This window comes from Ranitomeya imitator, chromosome 8 (genome assembly GCF_032444005.1).
Source record: "Ranitomeya imitator isolate aRanImi1 chromosome 8, aRanImi1.pri, whole genome shotgun sequence".
NCBI classification, from domain to species: Eukaryota; Metazoa; Chordata; class Amphibia; order Anura; family Dendrobatidae; genus Ranitomeya; species Ranitomeya imitator.
The window spans coordinates 200,169,239-200,186,972 of record NC_091289.1 but is presented as its reverse complement, the minus strand read 5'-3'; the positions used below and the strand labels follow the sequence as shown (position 1 = coordinate 200,186,972).

General features: G+C 49.9%; 2 protein-coding genes across 3 annotated transcripts in view; one reads left to right on the top strand and one right to left on the bottom strand.

Moving 5' to 3' along the window:
- The window catches only part of MCOLN2 (mucolipin TRP cation channel 2), a 58,618-nt gene extending 45,404 nt beyond the window's left edge, over positions 1-13,214 (top strand). For both annotated transcript variants that reach the window (XM_069735828.1, XM_069735826.1), the window contains exons 12-14: positions 10,979-11,185; positions 11,456-11,586; positions 12,847-13,214. In XM_069735828.1, the coding sequence (XP_069591929.1) occupies positions 10,979-11,185; positions 11,456-11,586; positions 12,847-12,883 (375 nt within the window). In that variant the 3' untranslated portion in view covers positions 12,884-13,214. The remainder of the gene's footprint in view (positions 1-10,978; positions 11,186-11,455; positions 11,587-12,846) is intronic.
- An 851-nt stretch (positions 13,215-14,065) lies between these two features.
- LOC138648154 (serine/arginine repetitive matrix protein 1-like) lies at positions 14,066-15,411 on the bottom strand. The gene is made up of 2 exons (XM_069737657.1): positions 14,947-15,411; positions 14,066-14,758 (listed from the first exon to the last, which is right to left on the bottom strand). Exons 1-2 carry the CDS (start codon positions 15,409-15,411, stop codon positions 14,066-14,068), a joined length of 1,158 nt encoding a protein of 385 aa, XP_069593758.1.
- Between the last annotated feature and the right edge of the window lie 2,323 nt (positions 15,412-17,734).

Below are 17,734 nucleotides of genomic sequence, written 5' to 3'. Positions count from 1 at the left end.
CACTGAGGAGGGGAAGGGGCTGCAGCACTGAGGAGAAGCAGGGGCTGCAGCACTGAGGGGAAGCAGGGGCTGCTGGAGATGTAGTGTTAGCAGTGTAAGAACCGAATCGTTCATTAGCCCTGTGACGCTGGATGCACGAGAGGCGGATAAAAATGAAAGGGGCTTTATATTGGGCTTAGAACAGTAAATCAAACCTATTGTTAATACACAGACTATGCGAAACATTGTGATTGTGAGAATAACCTTTTAACGTCTGTCCTCTATCATGTGAATGTCCGAGTTATCAGTGACCGAAATCTTTGTTACTGCTGCAGAAAATCAGCAACTGAAAACTCCATTTCCTTTACTGCACGGTAATTTGTTGCTAGTGTTCAATATACTGTGAATCTGTCCGAACAACCACTGCGAATCTTCCCCGTGTGCAGATTAGTGCTGGAAGCGGCTCGCAGAGTGAATACCGCCTGCAGCCGGGAAGAACAGCGCACACGTAACGGAAGAACATGGAACCCTGATATTCACCCCCAGACACAGAGATCTGTAAGGGTTAAACCCTGGAGCCCGTGTATTCTGGTGAAATCCCCTCCGTCCTCCTCGCGTGTCCATTACTGCAGTAATTAATGTCTAGGAGGAATGCTAAACCTTGCAGATCTATATCCTGACACTTAGTGATCCTCGCATTTCTTCCACCCGCTTAGCGCACAGATCATCACTAAGAGTCGACTCTTTGGGGACATTACAGGGGATTATAATGGTTCCTTAACAGAAATAAGAAACCAATAATGAGACGTTGTCTTCAATCTTCAGATCCAGAAACAAAAGGAGAGGAGAAAATAAGACGAGATGTAATTGGTTTACATATCTCAACATAGCATTGATATCAGCCCTAATTAATAACCTCCGGATCATGGACGAGGTTTGGTTGGAATTTCTGATTATAAAGGAAACCTTAAAGGGAACCTGTAACCCCCAAAAATCGTACCTGAGCTAAGCCCACGGCAATAGGGGCTTATCTCCAGCATTCTGTAATGCTGTAGATAAGCCCCCGATGTATCCTGAAAGATGAGAAATAAAGGTTAGATTATACTCGCCTACGCGGGCGGTCCGATCCGAGGGGCGTCACGGTCCGGGGCCTCCCATCTTCTTACGATGACGTCCTCTTCTTCAGGCTCCGGCGTACTGATCTGTCCTGTTGAGGCGCTGGGCCTCTCTGACCTTTCCCGACACCTGCGCACTGCAGTACTTTGCTCTGCCCTCAACAGGACAGATCAGTACGCATGCGCCGGAGCCGCAGCGTGAAGACAAGAAGAGGACGTCATCTGAGGAAGAAACGAGGCCCCGGACCGGACCGCCCCTGGGTGAGTGTAATATAACCTTTATTTCCAGGTCGTCCCTCATGACAGCACCACAGGAGGTTGCTCTTCATATCCTTGATAGGGACAGGAACACAGAAGAGGTTAAATAGCCCCTCCCCACCTCCACCCTTCAGTGTTTTTCCTGTCCCTATCGGGGACGGACGCAGGAGAGAGATCTCCAGGAAGATTGGATTTACCTGTGAAGTCAGGTCTCTCAGGTCTCGGTAGAGCAGGAGCTCCTGAGTGCGATCCCATCCTCCTGGAGGGGGCTCTGGCCGCGAGAGTCTGGAGACTCCCCAAGTCGCAGGATACCGATGAAGGTCCCTCCGCGACTAGATAGAGCTGTGTGCTCCCATGGGCTGCCTCATCCCCTCACAAAAGGGGCTCTGAGACAGCAGCTGCGGTGTCCGGAGCTCCCTCGGGCTCCACGTGTGGCCGGTGCTGGCGTCGTTCCCTGGACTTCTGGTGACGACTTCCGGGGGGCGTGGCTGGATTCCCGGGGTCGGCGGAGCCGATGCATCTCCGGGTGCACCGGGAAGCTGCGGGGGAAAACAGAGGCCAGAACAGCGACCGGGTTATGCGCCAGAATCTAGGTCCCAGGCTGGTCGGCGTGCGTTCCAGATGACGCATGCGCAGTACAGCTGGGGACCTGAAATCACCGTGGAAGCCAGCAGCTGAGCTCGGAAGGAGGACGAATCAGATGTCTTGAAGCTGGGTAAGGCTGACTACTTAATGATGGACAACTGACAGCACACTTGACTCAGTAAGATGGAAGGTGCTAGTCGTCCAGACGTCCAATCCTTAGAGCTACCCACGGACCACGTGAGTAGTACGTGGTATGGGATGCATTACAGAACTTTAGTCCTGTAGCTACAGGGATCTCCTTTACATTTACAGGATAAGGACATTCCCGAGAGGTCAACTTTTAAGAAAAGGACTATTAGATGTCCATTGGGCACCTCCAAGCTCCCAGATGGCTATAAAAAGAAATTATGCGAAAAATGCATCGCTAAACTTCTAAAGGACGAACAGGCTTCGTTGTTAGATAATATCAAATCTATGATTAGAGACGAAGTCCAAGCTATGGTGTCTACAATGGTGCCACCCCAGTCTCCGCGGCCTAAAAAGCCTAGATGGGATATGGACTTAAGTTCTGAGGAAGGAGAGGTCTCAGGTTATTCCGATCCGGGCTCAGATGAAGAGGGTAATACATCGGCTGTGCTTCCAGAAGAACGGAAGAGATACCTGTTCTCGTCCGAAAATACGGATGTGCTGCTAATAGCACTTGGGAGCACTATGAAAATAGAAGACTCGTCTGAGCCACTATCGGTTCAAGACGAGATGTTTGGGGGCCTGAGAACTCACAGAAATAGAGTTTTTCCGGTCAACAACCACATAACAGCAATGATAATGGAAGAGTGGGAAGGCGTGGGAAAAAAATTAGTAGTCCCGAGAGACTTCAAGTACCATCTTCCCTTTGATCCAGAAGAAACTAAGGTCTGGGAATCTGTTCCAAAAATTGATCTTCCTGTGGCCAAAGTCACAAGGAAAACAGCTATTCCCTTCGAGGACTCGTCGGGGTTAAAAGACCCAATGGATAAAAGGTCAGAAGATCTTCTTAAGAAAGCCTGGGAGTCATCAGCCGCCATTGAAGACGAACATAGCGGCTACCTCTGTAGCAAGGTCCATAAGTCCTTGGGTGGACGAGCTGGAGAGTCATATTAAAGACAGAGCTCGAAGGGAAGAAATCCTTAAATCTCTTTCAGTTCTGAAAATGGCGACTGATTTCATGGCAGATGCTTAAGCAGAATCAGTGCGTTTTGCTGCCAGGAATAATGCGCTGTCAAACGCAGCAAGAAGGGCCTTATGGCTGAGATCGTGGACGGGAGATACCCAATCCAAGAACAAGCTGTGTTCGATTCCATTCTCAGGATCTCATGTCTTTGGTCCAGTCCTTGACGAGCTACTCGAGAAAGCGTCCGATAAGAAAAAAGGCTTCCCTGAAGAGAAGCCAAAGAAAACACAATTCTTTCGGAAAACTCGCTCCCACCCAAGACAGGACTACAGAGTGAAAGGGAAGTCCGGTAAATGGAGCTACCCTAAAGGGGGCAGAGGAAGAGGTTCCTTTCGAGACCAGTCAACAGGACCCAACAAACAATGACGCCAACAATGTAGGAGGAAGACTACAATACTTCCTAGAAGGATGGCAGAACATTACTCAGAATCAGTGGATTCTACAGACAGTTGCACAGGGGTACAAGATAGCATTTACTCATCTACCCCCCAAGAGATTCTGTTTGACACAGACTGAGTTGTCCGCAGTACATCAAAGGCTGCTAACAGACATACAGGAACTCTTAGAATTACAGGTCATAATACCGGTACCCCATCATCAACATTTTCAGGGGCATTACTCCAGTCTGTTCTCCATAAAAATAAAAAAAACGGAGAATACCGTACAATAATAAACTTAAAACCATTAAACAAATGGCTGGCGTACAAACACTTCAAGATGGAATCTCTCAAATCAATTACACCGTTAATAAAAAAGAACTCGGTAATGTGCACGCTAGATCTCAAACATGCATATTATCATGTTCCCATCCATCCCTCAGATCAAAAATTCCTCAGATTTGCAATAAGAGACCACAAGAAGATACTTCATTTCCAGTTTGTGTCTACCATTCGGTCTCTCCTCTGCCCCAAGGATATTTACAAAGCTCATGACGGAGGTCATGGCCCATTTAAGAGAAAAGGAAGTTCTCATCGCACCATATCCGGACGATCTGTTGTTGATAGCAGATTCATCTCAACAGATGGAAGAATCCTTAAAAATTACCATGTCACTCCTGAAGCATCTAGTGTGGATAATAAATTCAAAAAAGTTGAGTCTCGAACCAGAAACACAGAAGATATTTCTGGGAGTACTACTAAATTCTGAACTGGAATACTCCTTCCTACCAGACCAAAAACAACGGTCAATAAAAAAAGAACTTCAATCAATAAAAAAACGGAAATACATTTCCATCAGGAAAGCTATGAGGATTCTAGGACTGATGACCTCATGCATTCCCAGTGTACAGTGGAGCCAGTTTCACTCCAGAACGCTTCAAAGGGAAGTTCTTTCGGTATGGAACGGAAGAAAAGATTCATTAGACAACAGGATGTGGTTACCCAGCGAGGTAAAGCAGTCCCTCTCATGGTGGATCAACATAAAAAAACCTCAAAAGAGGAAAACCATGGAAAATATCTCCATGCATAAACATAACCACCGATGCAAGCTCAAGGGGCTGGGGAGCCCACATAGAAGTATGATACCTTCAGGGGTCATGGCCACCATCGGTACGCGACAGTTCCTCCAATTACAGGGAACTCAGGGCGGTCTGGGAAGCACTAAAGAGGTGCCAACACGAGATTCAGGGACACCACATCCGAGTCTTCTCAGACAACTCGACCACGGTAGCTTTTCTCTTACATCAGGGAGGACCAAGGCACCGTCCACTTCAAGCACTAGCAGAAGCAATATTCTCCTGGGCGGAGGATACCGTGAAGTCCATCACAGCGGTACATCTAAAAGGTTCACAGAACCAAGTAGCGGACTTTCTCAGCAGAGAGAAAGTACAGCCGTCAGAGTGGTCTCTAAACGGAGAAGTCTTTACTCCGCTAATTCAACAATGGGGCACTGCGCAAATAGATTTATTCGCCTCAAAGGTCAATACAAAAACGAAAGAATTCTTTTCATTAAATCCAGGAGACAATCCAACTGGCATAGATACCTTGGCTCAACATTGGGACATGGAACTTGCATACGCATTCCCTCCACTAGCCCTAATTCCCAGAGTTTTGAGGAAAATTCAGGAAAGTCTAGCAGTAGTGATCCTAATAGTGCCATATTGGCCCAAGAGGAGCTGGTTTCCTCTGCTGAAGTGGATGGCGGTGGAAGACCCAGTGCTACTACCACTGAGGTGGGATCTTCTAATGCAGGGACCGCTGGTCCATCAAAATCTAAAGATGCTACAACTCTCAGCATGGATCTTGAAAAGGAGATCTTGAGATCAAAAGGACTGTCGGAGTCAGTCATCTCAACCATGAAAAAAAAGCAGAAAGCCGGTGACCTCGACTATATACCAGAAGATTTGGAAGAAATTTTGTGCACAAAGCAATACTCCAATATCCGTTCTCCAAGAACCAGATATTCCTCAAATCTTAAATTTCCTCCAAACAGGTTTTGATATGGGCTTGAGGCCTAGTACGCTAAAAGTACAAATCTCAGCTTTAACTGCCTTTTATGATTATCCACTAGCGAATCATACCTGGATAATGAGATACATCAAAGCTACACAACGTATCAGACCAACAATACGAAGCTCAGTACCCTCATGGAACCTCACTTTGGTACTAAATGAGCTACGGAAAGCTCCATACGAGCCACTTGATCAGGCAGACCTAAAGTCTGTAACATTCAAGACTGTTTTCCTCGTCGCAATAACGACAGCAAGGCGAATAGGCGAAATTCAAGCCCTGTCCAGAACAGATCCATACTTAAAGATACAAGAAGATTGCATCGTTCTAAAGTTGGATCCTTCATTTCTTCCAAAAGTTGTGACTGACTTTCACAGAAACCAGGAAATAATTTTGCCTACGTTCTGTCAGAACAACAATAATGATAAATAACGTTCTCTTCATTCCCTGGATGTTAAGAGAACAGTATTGCAGTATCTAAAACTTACAGACAGCTGGAGAATTGATTCAAACCTCTTTATCCAGATGTCTGGGAAGAATACAGGCAAAAAAGCCTCAAAAGCGACTCTGGCCAGATGGATTAAATCTACCATTTGCGCTGCGTATATTTCATCCGGTGAATCTCCTCCAGATCACCTAAAAGCCCACTCACTGAGAGCAGTATCTGCTTCATGGGCAGAGAGTGCGGGTGCATCCATGGGCCAAATTTGCCGGGCGGCAACTTGGTCTAGCTCAAATACCTTTTGCAAACACTACAAGCTGGACGTTCTGTCAAAACAGACTGGCTTTGGGAGGAAAGTCCTCCAAGCTGTAATCCCGCCCTAAATAGGAGTTATTTGGTATTTCTCCTGTGGTGCTGTCATGAGGGACGACCTGGAAACTAGGAGTTAGTCATACCGGTAACGTCATGATGGACTCCTGGAAATACCAGCACCCATTATTTACCCTCCCTTGAACTCCTGTCTGATGTGTGATATGAACATGTATAGAGAGGAAGTTCAATAAAATTGTGTTGTATCCATCCTGGTGTGGTACTTTGTAAAATCACTGAAGGGTGGAGGTGGGGAGGGGCTATTTAACCTCTTCTGTGTTCCTGTCCCTATCAAGGATATGAAGAGCAACCTCCTGTGGTGCTGTCATGATGGACTCCTGGAAATACCGTTACCGGTATGACTAAAGGTACCGTCACATTTAGCGACGCTGCAGCGATATAGACAACGATGCCGATCGCTGCAGCGTCGCTGTTTTAGGTCGTTGTGTGGTCGCTGGAGAGCTGTCACACAGACGGCTCTCCAGCGACCAACGATGCCGAAGTCCCCGGGTAACCAGGGTAAACATCGGGTTACTAAGCGCAGGGCCGCGCTTAGTAACCCGATATTTACCCTGGTTACCATTGTAAATGTAAAAAAAAAAAAAAAAAAAAAAAAAGCACTACATACTTACATTCGGTGTCTGTCGCGTCCCCCGGCGCTCTGCTTTCCTGCACTGTGTAAGCGCCAGCCATAAAGCAGAGCGGTGGCGTCACCGCTGTGCTCTGCTTTACGGCCAGCGCTGACACAGTGCAGGGAAGCTGACGCCAGGGGACGTGACAGACACCGGAATGTAAGTATGTAGTGCTTTTTTTTTTTTTTTACATTTACAATGGTACCCAGGGTAAATATCGGGTTACTAAGCGCGGCCCTGCGCTTAGTAACCCGATGTTTACCCTGGTTACAAGTGAACACATCACTGGATCGGCGTCACACACGCCGATTCAGCGATGTCAGCGGGTGATCGATCCAGCGACTAAATAAAGTTCTGGCCTTCTAGCTCCGACCAGCGTTCTCACAGCAGGATCCTGATCACTGCTGCGTGTCAAACACAACAATATCGCTATCCAGGACGCTGCAACGTCACGGATCGCTATCGTTCTAAAGTTGCTCAGTGTGAAGGTACCTTAACTCTTAGTTTCTCATCTTTCAGGATACATTGGGGGCTTATCTATATCTACAGCATTACAGAATGCATTACACAATGTGTAGATAATCCCCTGATGCCAGTGGGCTTAGCTCAGGTACGATTTTTGGGGTGACAGGTTCCCTTTAAGTATAAAAATATATAAGGCACTCTTTAACCCCTTAGTGACAGAGCCAAATTTTTGAAATCTGACCAGTGTCACTTTATGTGGTAATAACTCTGCAACGCTTCACCAAATCCCAGTGATTTTGAAACTGTTTTTTCGTGACACATTATACTTTATGATAATGGTAAATTTAGGTCAATATGTTTTGTGTTTATTTATAAAAAATATCAAAAATTTGAGAAAAATGTTAAAAAAATGGCAATTTTCTAAATTTGAATGATTATCCCTTTAATCCAGATAGTCATACAACAGCAAACCATTAATAAATAACATTTCCCTCGTGTCTGCTTTACATCAGCATCATTTGTAAAATGTTATTTTATTTCCTTAGCATTTTAGGAGGTTTAAAAATGTAGCAGCAATTTTTCATTTTTTTTCAAGGAAATTTACAAAATTAATTTTTTTAAGGACCTATCCATGTTTGAAGTGACTTTAGGGGTTCCATATATGGTGAAACACCCAAACGTGATACCATTTTAAAAACGGCACCCCTAGACATATTGAAAACTGCAGTCAGATAGTTTATTAACCCTTCAGGTGCTTTACAGGAATTAATGCAAAGTGACATGACAGAAATGACAATGTGTATTTTTACCACCTAAATGACGCAAACTTCTGAGCAGGTTACTACAGCCGTCAGACTCTAAGGCCACTATTGGTCGTGAATTGCCATCGCAAACATCAGGACCACAAAATCATGATCTGTGGGCACCAGTTTGGATAAAGAGGAAACCCTCACTCTCTGTTAACCATTTATAATGATGTAGTTACTATTGACAGCAGCATCTAAGGGGTTAAACAGATTTGGGAGGTGCAAACACTGATCTTGGCTGATACAGCAAGTTGTCAGCTATAGTGTACAGCCGACAGCTGCTGGATTGTCACCTGTATGGGGAGGCTATGCTCTTATATCTCAGGTCAGTTAAAAGACGTATTGGCGGTCATTAAGGGGTTAATACGTCTCATGCAGTTTTGGTTTTCCTTCTGCAACCAATAGAGGGAGCTCACTGCACTCTGATTTCAATGGGATTAGTATGTAGTGAGCTCCCTCTAGTGGCAGCTTTATGAATCTGTATGTAGTGAGCTCCCCCTAGTGGTGGCTGTATAATCTGTATGTAGTGAGCTCCTTCTAGTGGTGGCTGTATAATCTGTATGTAGTGCGCACCCCATGTTGGTGACTATAAATAAGGTGGGTTTTCCAAGAGGAGGGGGGTCGGCCATGCGGAGAGAGAGAGAGACGCAGCAGCTTGCACTGGCTGTAGAGAGAGAGAGAGAGAGAGACGCAGCAGCTTGCACTGGCTGTAGAGAGAGAGAGAGAGAGACGCAGCAGCTTGCACTGGCTGTAGAGAGAGAGAGAGAGACGCAGCAGCTTGCACTGGCTGTAGAGAGAGAGAGAGAGACGCAGCAGCTTGCACTGGCTGTAGAGAGAGAGAGACGCAGCAGCTTGCACTGGCTGTAGAGAGAGAGAGACGCAGCAGCTTGCACTGGCTGTAGAGAGAGAGAGAGACGCAGCAGCTTGCACTGGCTGTAGAGAGAGAGAGACGCAGCAGCTTGCACTGGCTGTAGAGAGAGAGAGAGAGAGACGCAGCAGCTTGCACTGGCTGTAGAGAGAGAGAGAGAGACGCAGCAGCTTGCACTGGCTGTAGAGAGAGAGAGAGAGAGACGCAGCAGCTTGCACTGGCTGTAGAGAGAGAGAGAGAGAGACGCAGCAGCTTGCACTGGCTGTAGAGAGAGAGAGAGACGCAGCAGCTTGCACTGGCTGTAGAGAGAGAGAGAGAGAGACGCAGCAGCTTGCACTGGCTGTAGAGAGAGAGAGAGAGAGACGCAGCAGCTTGCACTGGCTGTAGAGAGAGAGAGAGAGACGCAGCAGCTTGCACTGGCTGTAGAGAGAGAGAGAGAGACGCAGCAGCTTGCACTGGCTGTAGAGAGAGAGAGACGCAGCAGCTTGCACTGGCTGTAGAGAGAGAGAGAGAGACGCAGCAGCTTGCACTGGCTGTAGAGAGAGAGAGACGCAGCAGCTTGCACTGGCTGTAGAGAGAGAGAGAGAGAGACGCAGCAGCTTGCACTGGCTGTAGAGAGAGAGAGAGAGAGACGCAGCAGCTTGCACTGGCTGTAGAGAGAGAGAGACGCAGCAGCTTGCACTGGCTGTAGAGAGAGAGAGAGACGCAGCAGCTTGCACTGGCTGTAGAGAGAGAGAGACGCAGCAGCTTGCACTGGCTGTAGAGAGAGAGAGAGACGCAGCAGCTTGCACTGGCTGTAGAGAGAGAAAGACGCAGCAGCTTGCACTGGCTGTAGAGAGAGAGAGAGACGCAGCAGCTTGCACTGGCTGTAGAGAGAGAGAGACGCAGCAGCTTGCACTGGCTGTAGAGAGAGAGAGAGAGACGCAGCAGCTTGCACTGGCTGTAGAGAGAGAGAGAGAGAGACGCAGCAGCTTGCACTGGCTGTAGAGAGAGAGAGACGCAGCAGCTTGCACTGGCTGTAGAGAGAGAGAGACGCAGCAGCTTGCACTGGCTGTAGAGAGAGAGAGAAAGACGCAGCAGCTTGCGCTGGCTGTAGTGTGCACACGCCCTTACAGATTAGCTGATTTCCCACCTCTGGCTTTGTGAGCTTGTGACCCACCAACGTTTCAGTTACATTGGACTGAGTGCACGTTATTAGGGGGCACAGATGTCCTTCATGTTTCCTCTAGGCTTGATCTATCCTGAGATGAGCAGCTCTGGATAAAAACATGATTTTGTGATACTCTGTTGGGAGAGGTTTATGCTATGTGTCCTTGTAGCCGCCCAGTGGTTGAGATGTGAATTGCAGCCTGTACCGAGGCACTTCTGTAGTAGAACAGGTTTTGGACATTAACGAGGTTTTCCACTATTTGATTACCTATCCCTAAGATAAGTCGCCTATGTCTGATCGGTCGGGGTCTGGCACTCGCCGATCAGCGGTTCTTGGTGGCGGCCTGAAACGCTCACTTGTGGAGTGCGCCGTCTTCTGATAGTGGCCACATCTGGTACTACACAATCAGAAGACGGCGCACTCCACAAGTGAGCATTTCGGGACGCCGCCACCAAGATCAGCTGACTAGCGGGTGCCGGACCCCGACCGATCAGACATAGGCGACTTATCCTAGGGATAGGTAATGAAGTAGTGGCCAACCTCGTTAATGCCCCCAATAGAGGATCCGAATGTTGGGCGCCGTCTGCACCCGCAGTAAATTACTTCCTGCACCCTTGTCTCCTCCATGACGACCTGGACTTGTTTATTACAGTTCGAGGATCTGAACACTGTGGCCGAATGTCTCTTCTCACTAGTCAATGGTGACGACATGTTTGCTACTTTTGCTCAAATCCAGCAGAAGAGCACCCTGGTGTGGCTGTTCAGCCGACTCTACCTCTATTCCTTCATGAGCCTGTTCATCTACATGATTCTCAGTCTGTTCATTGCGCTCATCACCGACTCCTATGAAACCATTAAGGTGAGTTTATCATAACCTGGAATACAAAAAAAAAGAATTGCATGTAAACTGGATTACAGCTGGGGGCGCTGTTGCATAGGCTTCTATTGGTGATGGCAGTGGTGACAACCGGTACTGCAAGTCCTAAGCGTGGAACTTGTAATCATGTGGCGTAATCGTCTGCTGGGAATATTGGCCCCAAATTCTAATTATTAAGACTGGATGTGGAGCGTGATATAAATGAGTGACAGTACACACTGGATAACTTACTTTATTATACTTGTTTCATAGAATTACCAGCAGAACGGTTTTCCAACCACAGATCTTCATAAGTTTCTTCACAGTGGCGATGTCGTATTCGAAACACAGACTTGTGAAAAAAGATGGCTGGATGCGGTTCCTGTGATCTGCTGCTGTTCTCGGTGAGTTTTCCGCCTGGTCTTCCCATTACCTGTGCCTCTTTACGGCACCTGCGCTGCGCCTACGCGGCTTTGTAGCATAACCTGCGCGGAGGCTCTGCAGTGGGTAGCGGTGCCCTCCATCCCGGCCGTTTAGCCATTTGATGGCTGCTGTCGATAGGTGACTGGTGTGATAAATCTCGCCCTAACAATCGCCTGTGATTACAGCGCCACGTGTTATAATCCAGGAGTATAAGGGTATGTGCACACGATGCAGAATTAGTGCAGATCTGCAGCAGATTTTTCATTGATGTAAATCAATGTGAAAAAAAAAAAGAAGCTGTGCAGAAACGCTGCAGATTTCAAAGTGCATGTCACTTCTTTTGTGCGTTTCTGCACCCCTCCATGATAAAAATCCGCAGTGGTAAAAACTGCACTAAAATTGCACAAAAAATACACTAAAACCGCATAAAAAGCGCGTCAATAACGCACCTGCAGATTCTGCCAGGAGATGCAGATTTAGTGCAGAAAATCCTGCACCCCATTTCCTACGTGTGCACATAGCCTTAATGTACAATAAACACCGAAGCCACAAGCCCAAAAAAGAAGAATAAACCTTCTAAATATAATGTATGTAATTGGGCAAATATTATATAAAACAAAAACACCAAAGAAAATCACTTTATTCCCTATATTTGTTCCACAAAATCTATAATCTACACATAACATGGTAGAAATAGTATTCGTACAATCATATAGAAAAAGGGGGAAAGCTGGATATAAATGAGGAGCGGTCGCGCACCCAGTCTATTACGGATATGGTGTAAGAGCCGCCGTTCTCCTGAATCCAGCTTTGTTGTTTTTGTTCCTGGGAAATGATGTTCTTGTATATAAATTGTCTTTCTTTTTTTATCCAAGTGGGTGTGGTCTTTTAGGAGCATCATCTTGAGGACCATACCCATTTGGCTAATAAAATTAGATTTATATACAGGGAAGAAGGGGCCCGAGCTTGGGAGCTGGAGTGCTGGAACAAACAGGAAAATGGCGGCATTTTTATCGGGTGAAAAAGTAATATGCATTTACGGCAAACGACAGGTTAATATTACGGGGTTAATTCATAGCAAACCTTGCACGTGTCCGGCAGCTGAGCGCAGAGGGTCCGGGGTGGGCATAATGCATCTCCTATTGTGTGGGGATGTGTCTGGCACCAGGGGGACCCCAATAAGATCCAGGGAGGGCTACAGATGGTACCGATCATTCTATATTATTCTGCTGTATTTCCAGGACCCGAGGAGACGACGACTCCATCCTCATACACTGACGCCGGACCCCCTACACCGGACCCTTCTCTGGTCTTGTGCCTCGATCTAACTCCCGATCTTCTGTCCATGTGACGGCCGCGCTCCAGGAATACGCCGGCTGCTTTTCCCTTTGGAGCAGTGATGTTCGGTCGCTGCAGCGCTTCATCTGCCAGTAATGCGTTGTTCGCGGTTTCGCCGTGTCGTCCTCACTCCGGCTGCGCTCAGTATTGAATTCTGTCATTTACAGAGAAACCTCTTTATTTTTATGACATGAATTATTTATAAAAGTGGTTTATTTTCATATAATGTGTTTACCTCTGAAATAATAATAATAAAAGTGATTTATACTGACGGCGTGCGATGCGGCTGATTGCTACATTGTTACTTATACCGGCATTTCCTGGCTGGATGAAGGGTCCGACCTGGTCTTGATGGGCACCGTGCGGGGGATTATTGGGGCGCTACTGATCGCCTGCTTCCCCATAGGTCACACGTATAAATCTAATTCTCAGCAGTGGGGTCTTAGATCCTAGGTTACTGGTGGTCCCTCGCCAGCCCAGTCCGACACTGCAGTCAGCCGTGGCCTCCATTTCCCAGGAGCTCCGCACACTGCCTGGTTGGGTTTTAAAGGTTTTCTACATAACTATATGTAAGAATTCTCCTGTAAAATAATAAAAATAGAGAAAAGGCAAATTGTATTAAACCGCACGTTAAATGTAAAATACGACCGGACGGCGCTTCCTTCACTGGACGTCCTGGTTCCAGAACACCTTTGTGTGGCTAGTGCCGACCCAGCTCCCTTTACATGGTCCATGCAGTTCTGAAAATGTCACTTATATTTCACGAACTAATGGATGTCGCCGGCGCTCCTGGACTTCACAAACTGCCCCGAAGTTTTCAGAAACCATAAACTGCGTCCTCCAGGCCTGACATGTCGTGAGGTCGTCCAGCACAAGAGCCGCTGTCAGTAGCCAGTCCTGGACAGAGACCCCCTCGTATGATCACCGTATGCCACAGAGGGGGACACTGACCCTTGTAATCCAGAGACCACCATTAATCATTGTAATATTAATCTACATTCCAGAAATATCCCAGTTGTTGCTAAGTTCTCTCCACCCGTCCCCTCCTATCTCTTCACAGTATAATGTCTCATTGATTCTCAGTTTGTCATGTTGGCGGGGTGCGGGCGGCCCAGAACACGCTCAGGTTGTGGCGCGGGCGGCCTGGGTCTCGGTTGTGGTGCGGGCGGCCCGAATCTCGCTCGGTTTGTGGTGCGGGCGGACCGGATCTCGCTTGGGTTGGGGCGCGGTTGGCTTGCATGTTGCTCGATTTGGGGTGCGGGTGGCCCGGATCTCGCTTGGGTTGGGGTGCGGTTGGCTTGCATGTTGCTCGGTTTGGGGTGTGGGCGGCCCGGATCTAGCTTGGGTTGGGGCGCGGCTGGCCCTCATGTTGCTCGGTTTGGGGTGCGGGCGGCCCGTATCTCGCTTGGGTTGGGGCGCGGTTGGCCCGCATGTTGCTCGGTTTGGGGTGCGGGCGGCCTGGATCTCGCTCGGTTTGGGGTGCGGGCGGCCTGGGTCCCGGTTGTGGTGCGGGTGGCCCGGATCTCGCTTGGGTTGGGGCGCGGTTGGCCTGCATGTCGCTCGGTTTGGGGTGCGGGTGGCCTGGATCTCACTCGGGTTGGGGCACTGGCTGCCCAGAACACGCTCGGGTTGTGGTGCGGGCGGCCTGGGTCTCGCTCTGTTTGGGGTGCGGGTGGCCTGGATCTCACTCGGGTTGGGGCACTGGCTGCCCAGAACACGCTCGGGTTGTGGTGCGGGCGGACAGGATCTCGCTTGGATTGGGGCGCGGATGGCTTGCTTGTTGCTCGGTTTAGGGTGCGGGCGGCCTGGATCTCGCTTGGGTTGGGGTGTGGGTGGCCCAAATCTCACTCAGTTTGGGGTGCAGGCGGCCTGGGTCCTGGTTGTGGTGCGGGCGGCCCGGATCTCGCTCGGTTTGGGGTGCGGGTGGCCCGGATCTCGCTTGGGTTGGGGCGCGGTTGGCCTGCATGTCGCTCGGTTTGGGGTGCGGGTGGCCGGGATCTCACTCGGGCTGGGGCACTGGCTGCCCAGAACACGCTCAGGTTGTGGTGCGGGCGGACAGGATCTCGCTTGGATTGGGGCGCGGATGGCTTGCTTGTTGCTCGGTTTAGGGTGCGGGCGGCCTGGATCTCGCTTGGGTTGGGGTGTGGGTGGCCCAAATCTCGCTCAGTTTGGGGTGCAGGCGGCCTGGGTCCTGGTTGTGGTGCGGGCGGCCCGGATCTCGCTCGGTTTGGGGTGCGGGTGGCCCGGATCTCGCTTGGGTTGGGGCGCGGTTGGCCTGCATGTCGCTCGGTTTGGGGTGCGGGTGGCCGGGATCTCACTCGGGCTGGGGCACTGGCTGCCCAGAACACGCTCAGGTTGTGGTGCGGGCGGCCTGGGTCTCGGTTGTGGTGCGGGCGGCCCAAATCTCGCTTGGTTTGGGGTGCGGGGGGCCCGGATCTCGCTTGGGTTGGGGCGCGGTTGGCCTGCATGTCGCTCGGTTTGGGGTGCGGGTGGCCTGGATCTCACTCAGGCTGGGGCACTGGCTGCCCAGAACACGCTCGGGTTGTGGTGCGGGCGGCCTGGGTCTCGGTTGTGGTGCGGGCGGCCCAAATCTCGCTTGGTTTGGGGTGCAGGCGGCCTGGATCTCGCTCGGGTCGGGGAGCGGGCAGCGGGCAGCCTGGATCTTGCTGAGGTGCGACCACTGTCTGTCCAATTAACTTATTAACTGTGAATGACTGCACAATGTTGGGGGCTGCAGATGGACAAAGCCTCTGAGAGCGACCGCTGGGCCCCATCCAAGGACTGATGAATATTTAATGGCCCCTCTCTTACATTCAGCAAGTTCCACGTCGTCCATTATAAACCACCAATGTCTGGGAGAGCCGCGGCTGCAGACGGATCCATTATAAACCTGCAGATCCCAGCAGATTATTACCGCCTCGTCCTGCACAACATGCGTATAGCACATAAAGCGAGTCTGGTTATCCCGCGGCCGCAGCTGATGGATGCTGGGAAAGGACAAAGCTTTTACCTCGCACTTTGTTCCCTGATTTTGCTTTCCTGGTCACCGCTTGCTTTTGTTAGCGCTTTTCTTTTTATGCCTTTTTCCAGCAATATATATTTCTAGGGGGAGGGGAGAAGGGAGATTGGATTATTACTGCTTAACTGTAGACAATGCTAACACGAAAAACAGGATTCAGAGATCCTCCAACAATTCAAAAAATAGCAAAAAGGGCAGGAGATGCTTACCTGCCCAGGCCTCCAAACAAATGCACTCATGTGGTTAAGATGGCGGCAACACGGGTGCAGAAATCCCGATGAGGCAGCCGCTCACAACCTACCAAACTAATGGAGGGGCGGCTGCTGGCATAGGACTGCATGTTAGAGACTTGTATGTGGCGCTGTTCACACCATGGGAATGCCCAGCATCCAGGTTATCAGCCTAGTAGTGACCCCTTCTATTAGCTCAGGCCGGCTGCACCCCATGGGAACAGACACCACAGTTTACAAGACAGAATGGGCCCAACTGCACCCCGAAAAAAAGCAAAAAACACATATCTTTGAATCCTGTTTTTTGTGCTAGCATTGGCTAGAGTGGGACTCGTAAGGGTGGGGACCCGTGACGTTGGGTTACGAGCGTATATATTTTGGCCAGAATATAAGCTAATACCTCACATATTTTTTTATGGCGCATCTGAGCTGGGGGCCATGTGTCTGCTATGGCGCATCTGAGCTGGGGGCCATGTGTCTGCTATGGGGCATCTGAGGCTATGGTGCATCTGAGCTGGGGGCCATGTGTCTGCTATGGCGCATCTGAGCTGGGGGAAATGTACCTGCTATGGGGCATCTGAGCTGGGGGCCATGTGTCTGCTATGGGGCATCTGAGGCTATGGGGCATCTGAGGCTATGGTGCATCTGAGCTGGGGGCCATTTGTCTGCTGTGGTGCATCTGAGCTGGGGGAAATGTACCTGCTATGGGGCATCTGAGCTGGGGGCCATGTGTCTGCTATGGGACATCTGAGCTGGGGGCCATGTAGCTGCTGGGGGCTGTGTGTCTGCTGTGCTGCATCTGAGGCTATGGTGCATCTGAGCTGGGGGCCATGTGTCTGCTGTGGTGCATCTGAGCTGGGGGCCATGTGTCTGCTGTGGTGCATCTGAGCTAGGGGCCATGTGTCTGCTGTGGTGCATCTGAGCTGGGGGCCATGTGTCTGCTGTGGTGCATCTGAGCTGGGGGCCATGTGTCTGCTGTGGTGCATCTGAGCTGGGGGCCATGTGTCTGCTGGGGGCCATGTGTCTGCTGTGGTGCATCTGAGCTGGGGGCCATGTGTCTGCTGTGGTGCATCTGAGCTGGGGGCCATGTACCTGCTGTGGTGCATCTGAGCTGGGGGCCATGTGTCTGCTGTGGTGCATCTGAGCTGGGGGCCATGTGTCTGCTGTGGCGCATCTGAGCTGGGGGCCATGTACCTGCTGTGGCGCATCTGAGCTGGGGGCCATGTGTCTGCTGTGGTGCATCTGAGCTGGGGGCCATGTACCTGCTGTGGTGCATCTGAGCTGGGGGCCATGTACCTGCTGTGGTGCATCTGAACTGGGGGCCATGTGTCTGCTGTGGGGCATCTGAGCTGGGGGCCATGTACCTGCTGGGGGCCATGTGTCTGCTGTGGTGCATCTGAGCTGGGGGCCATGTGTCTGCTGTGGTGCATCTGAGCTGGGGGCCATGTGTCTGCTGTGGTGCATCTGAGCTGGGGGCCATGTGTCTGCTGTGGTGCATCTGAGCTGGGGGCCATGTACCTGCTGTGGTGCATCTGAGCTGGG

Bases quoted from the DNA above. Each gene is read 5' to 3' on its own strand.
- LOC138648154 (XM_069737657.1), bottom strand. From the start codon at position 15,411: ATGCAGGCCAACCGCGCCCCAACCCAAGCGAGATCCGGGCCCCCCGCA. The intron at 14,759-14,946 runs GTGAGATCCCGG...CCCCAACCCAAG, and splicing joins CAGCCAGTGCCCCAGCCCGA to CGAGATCCAGGCCGCCCGCA.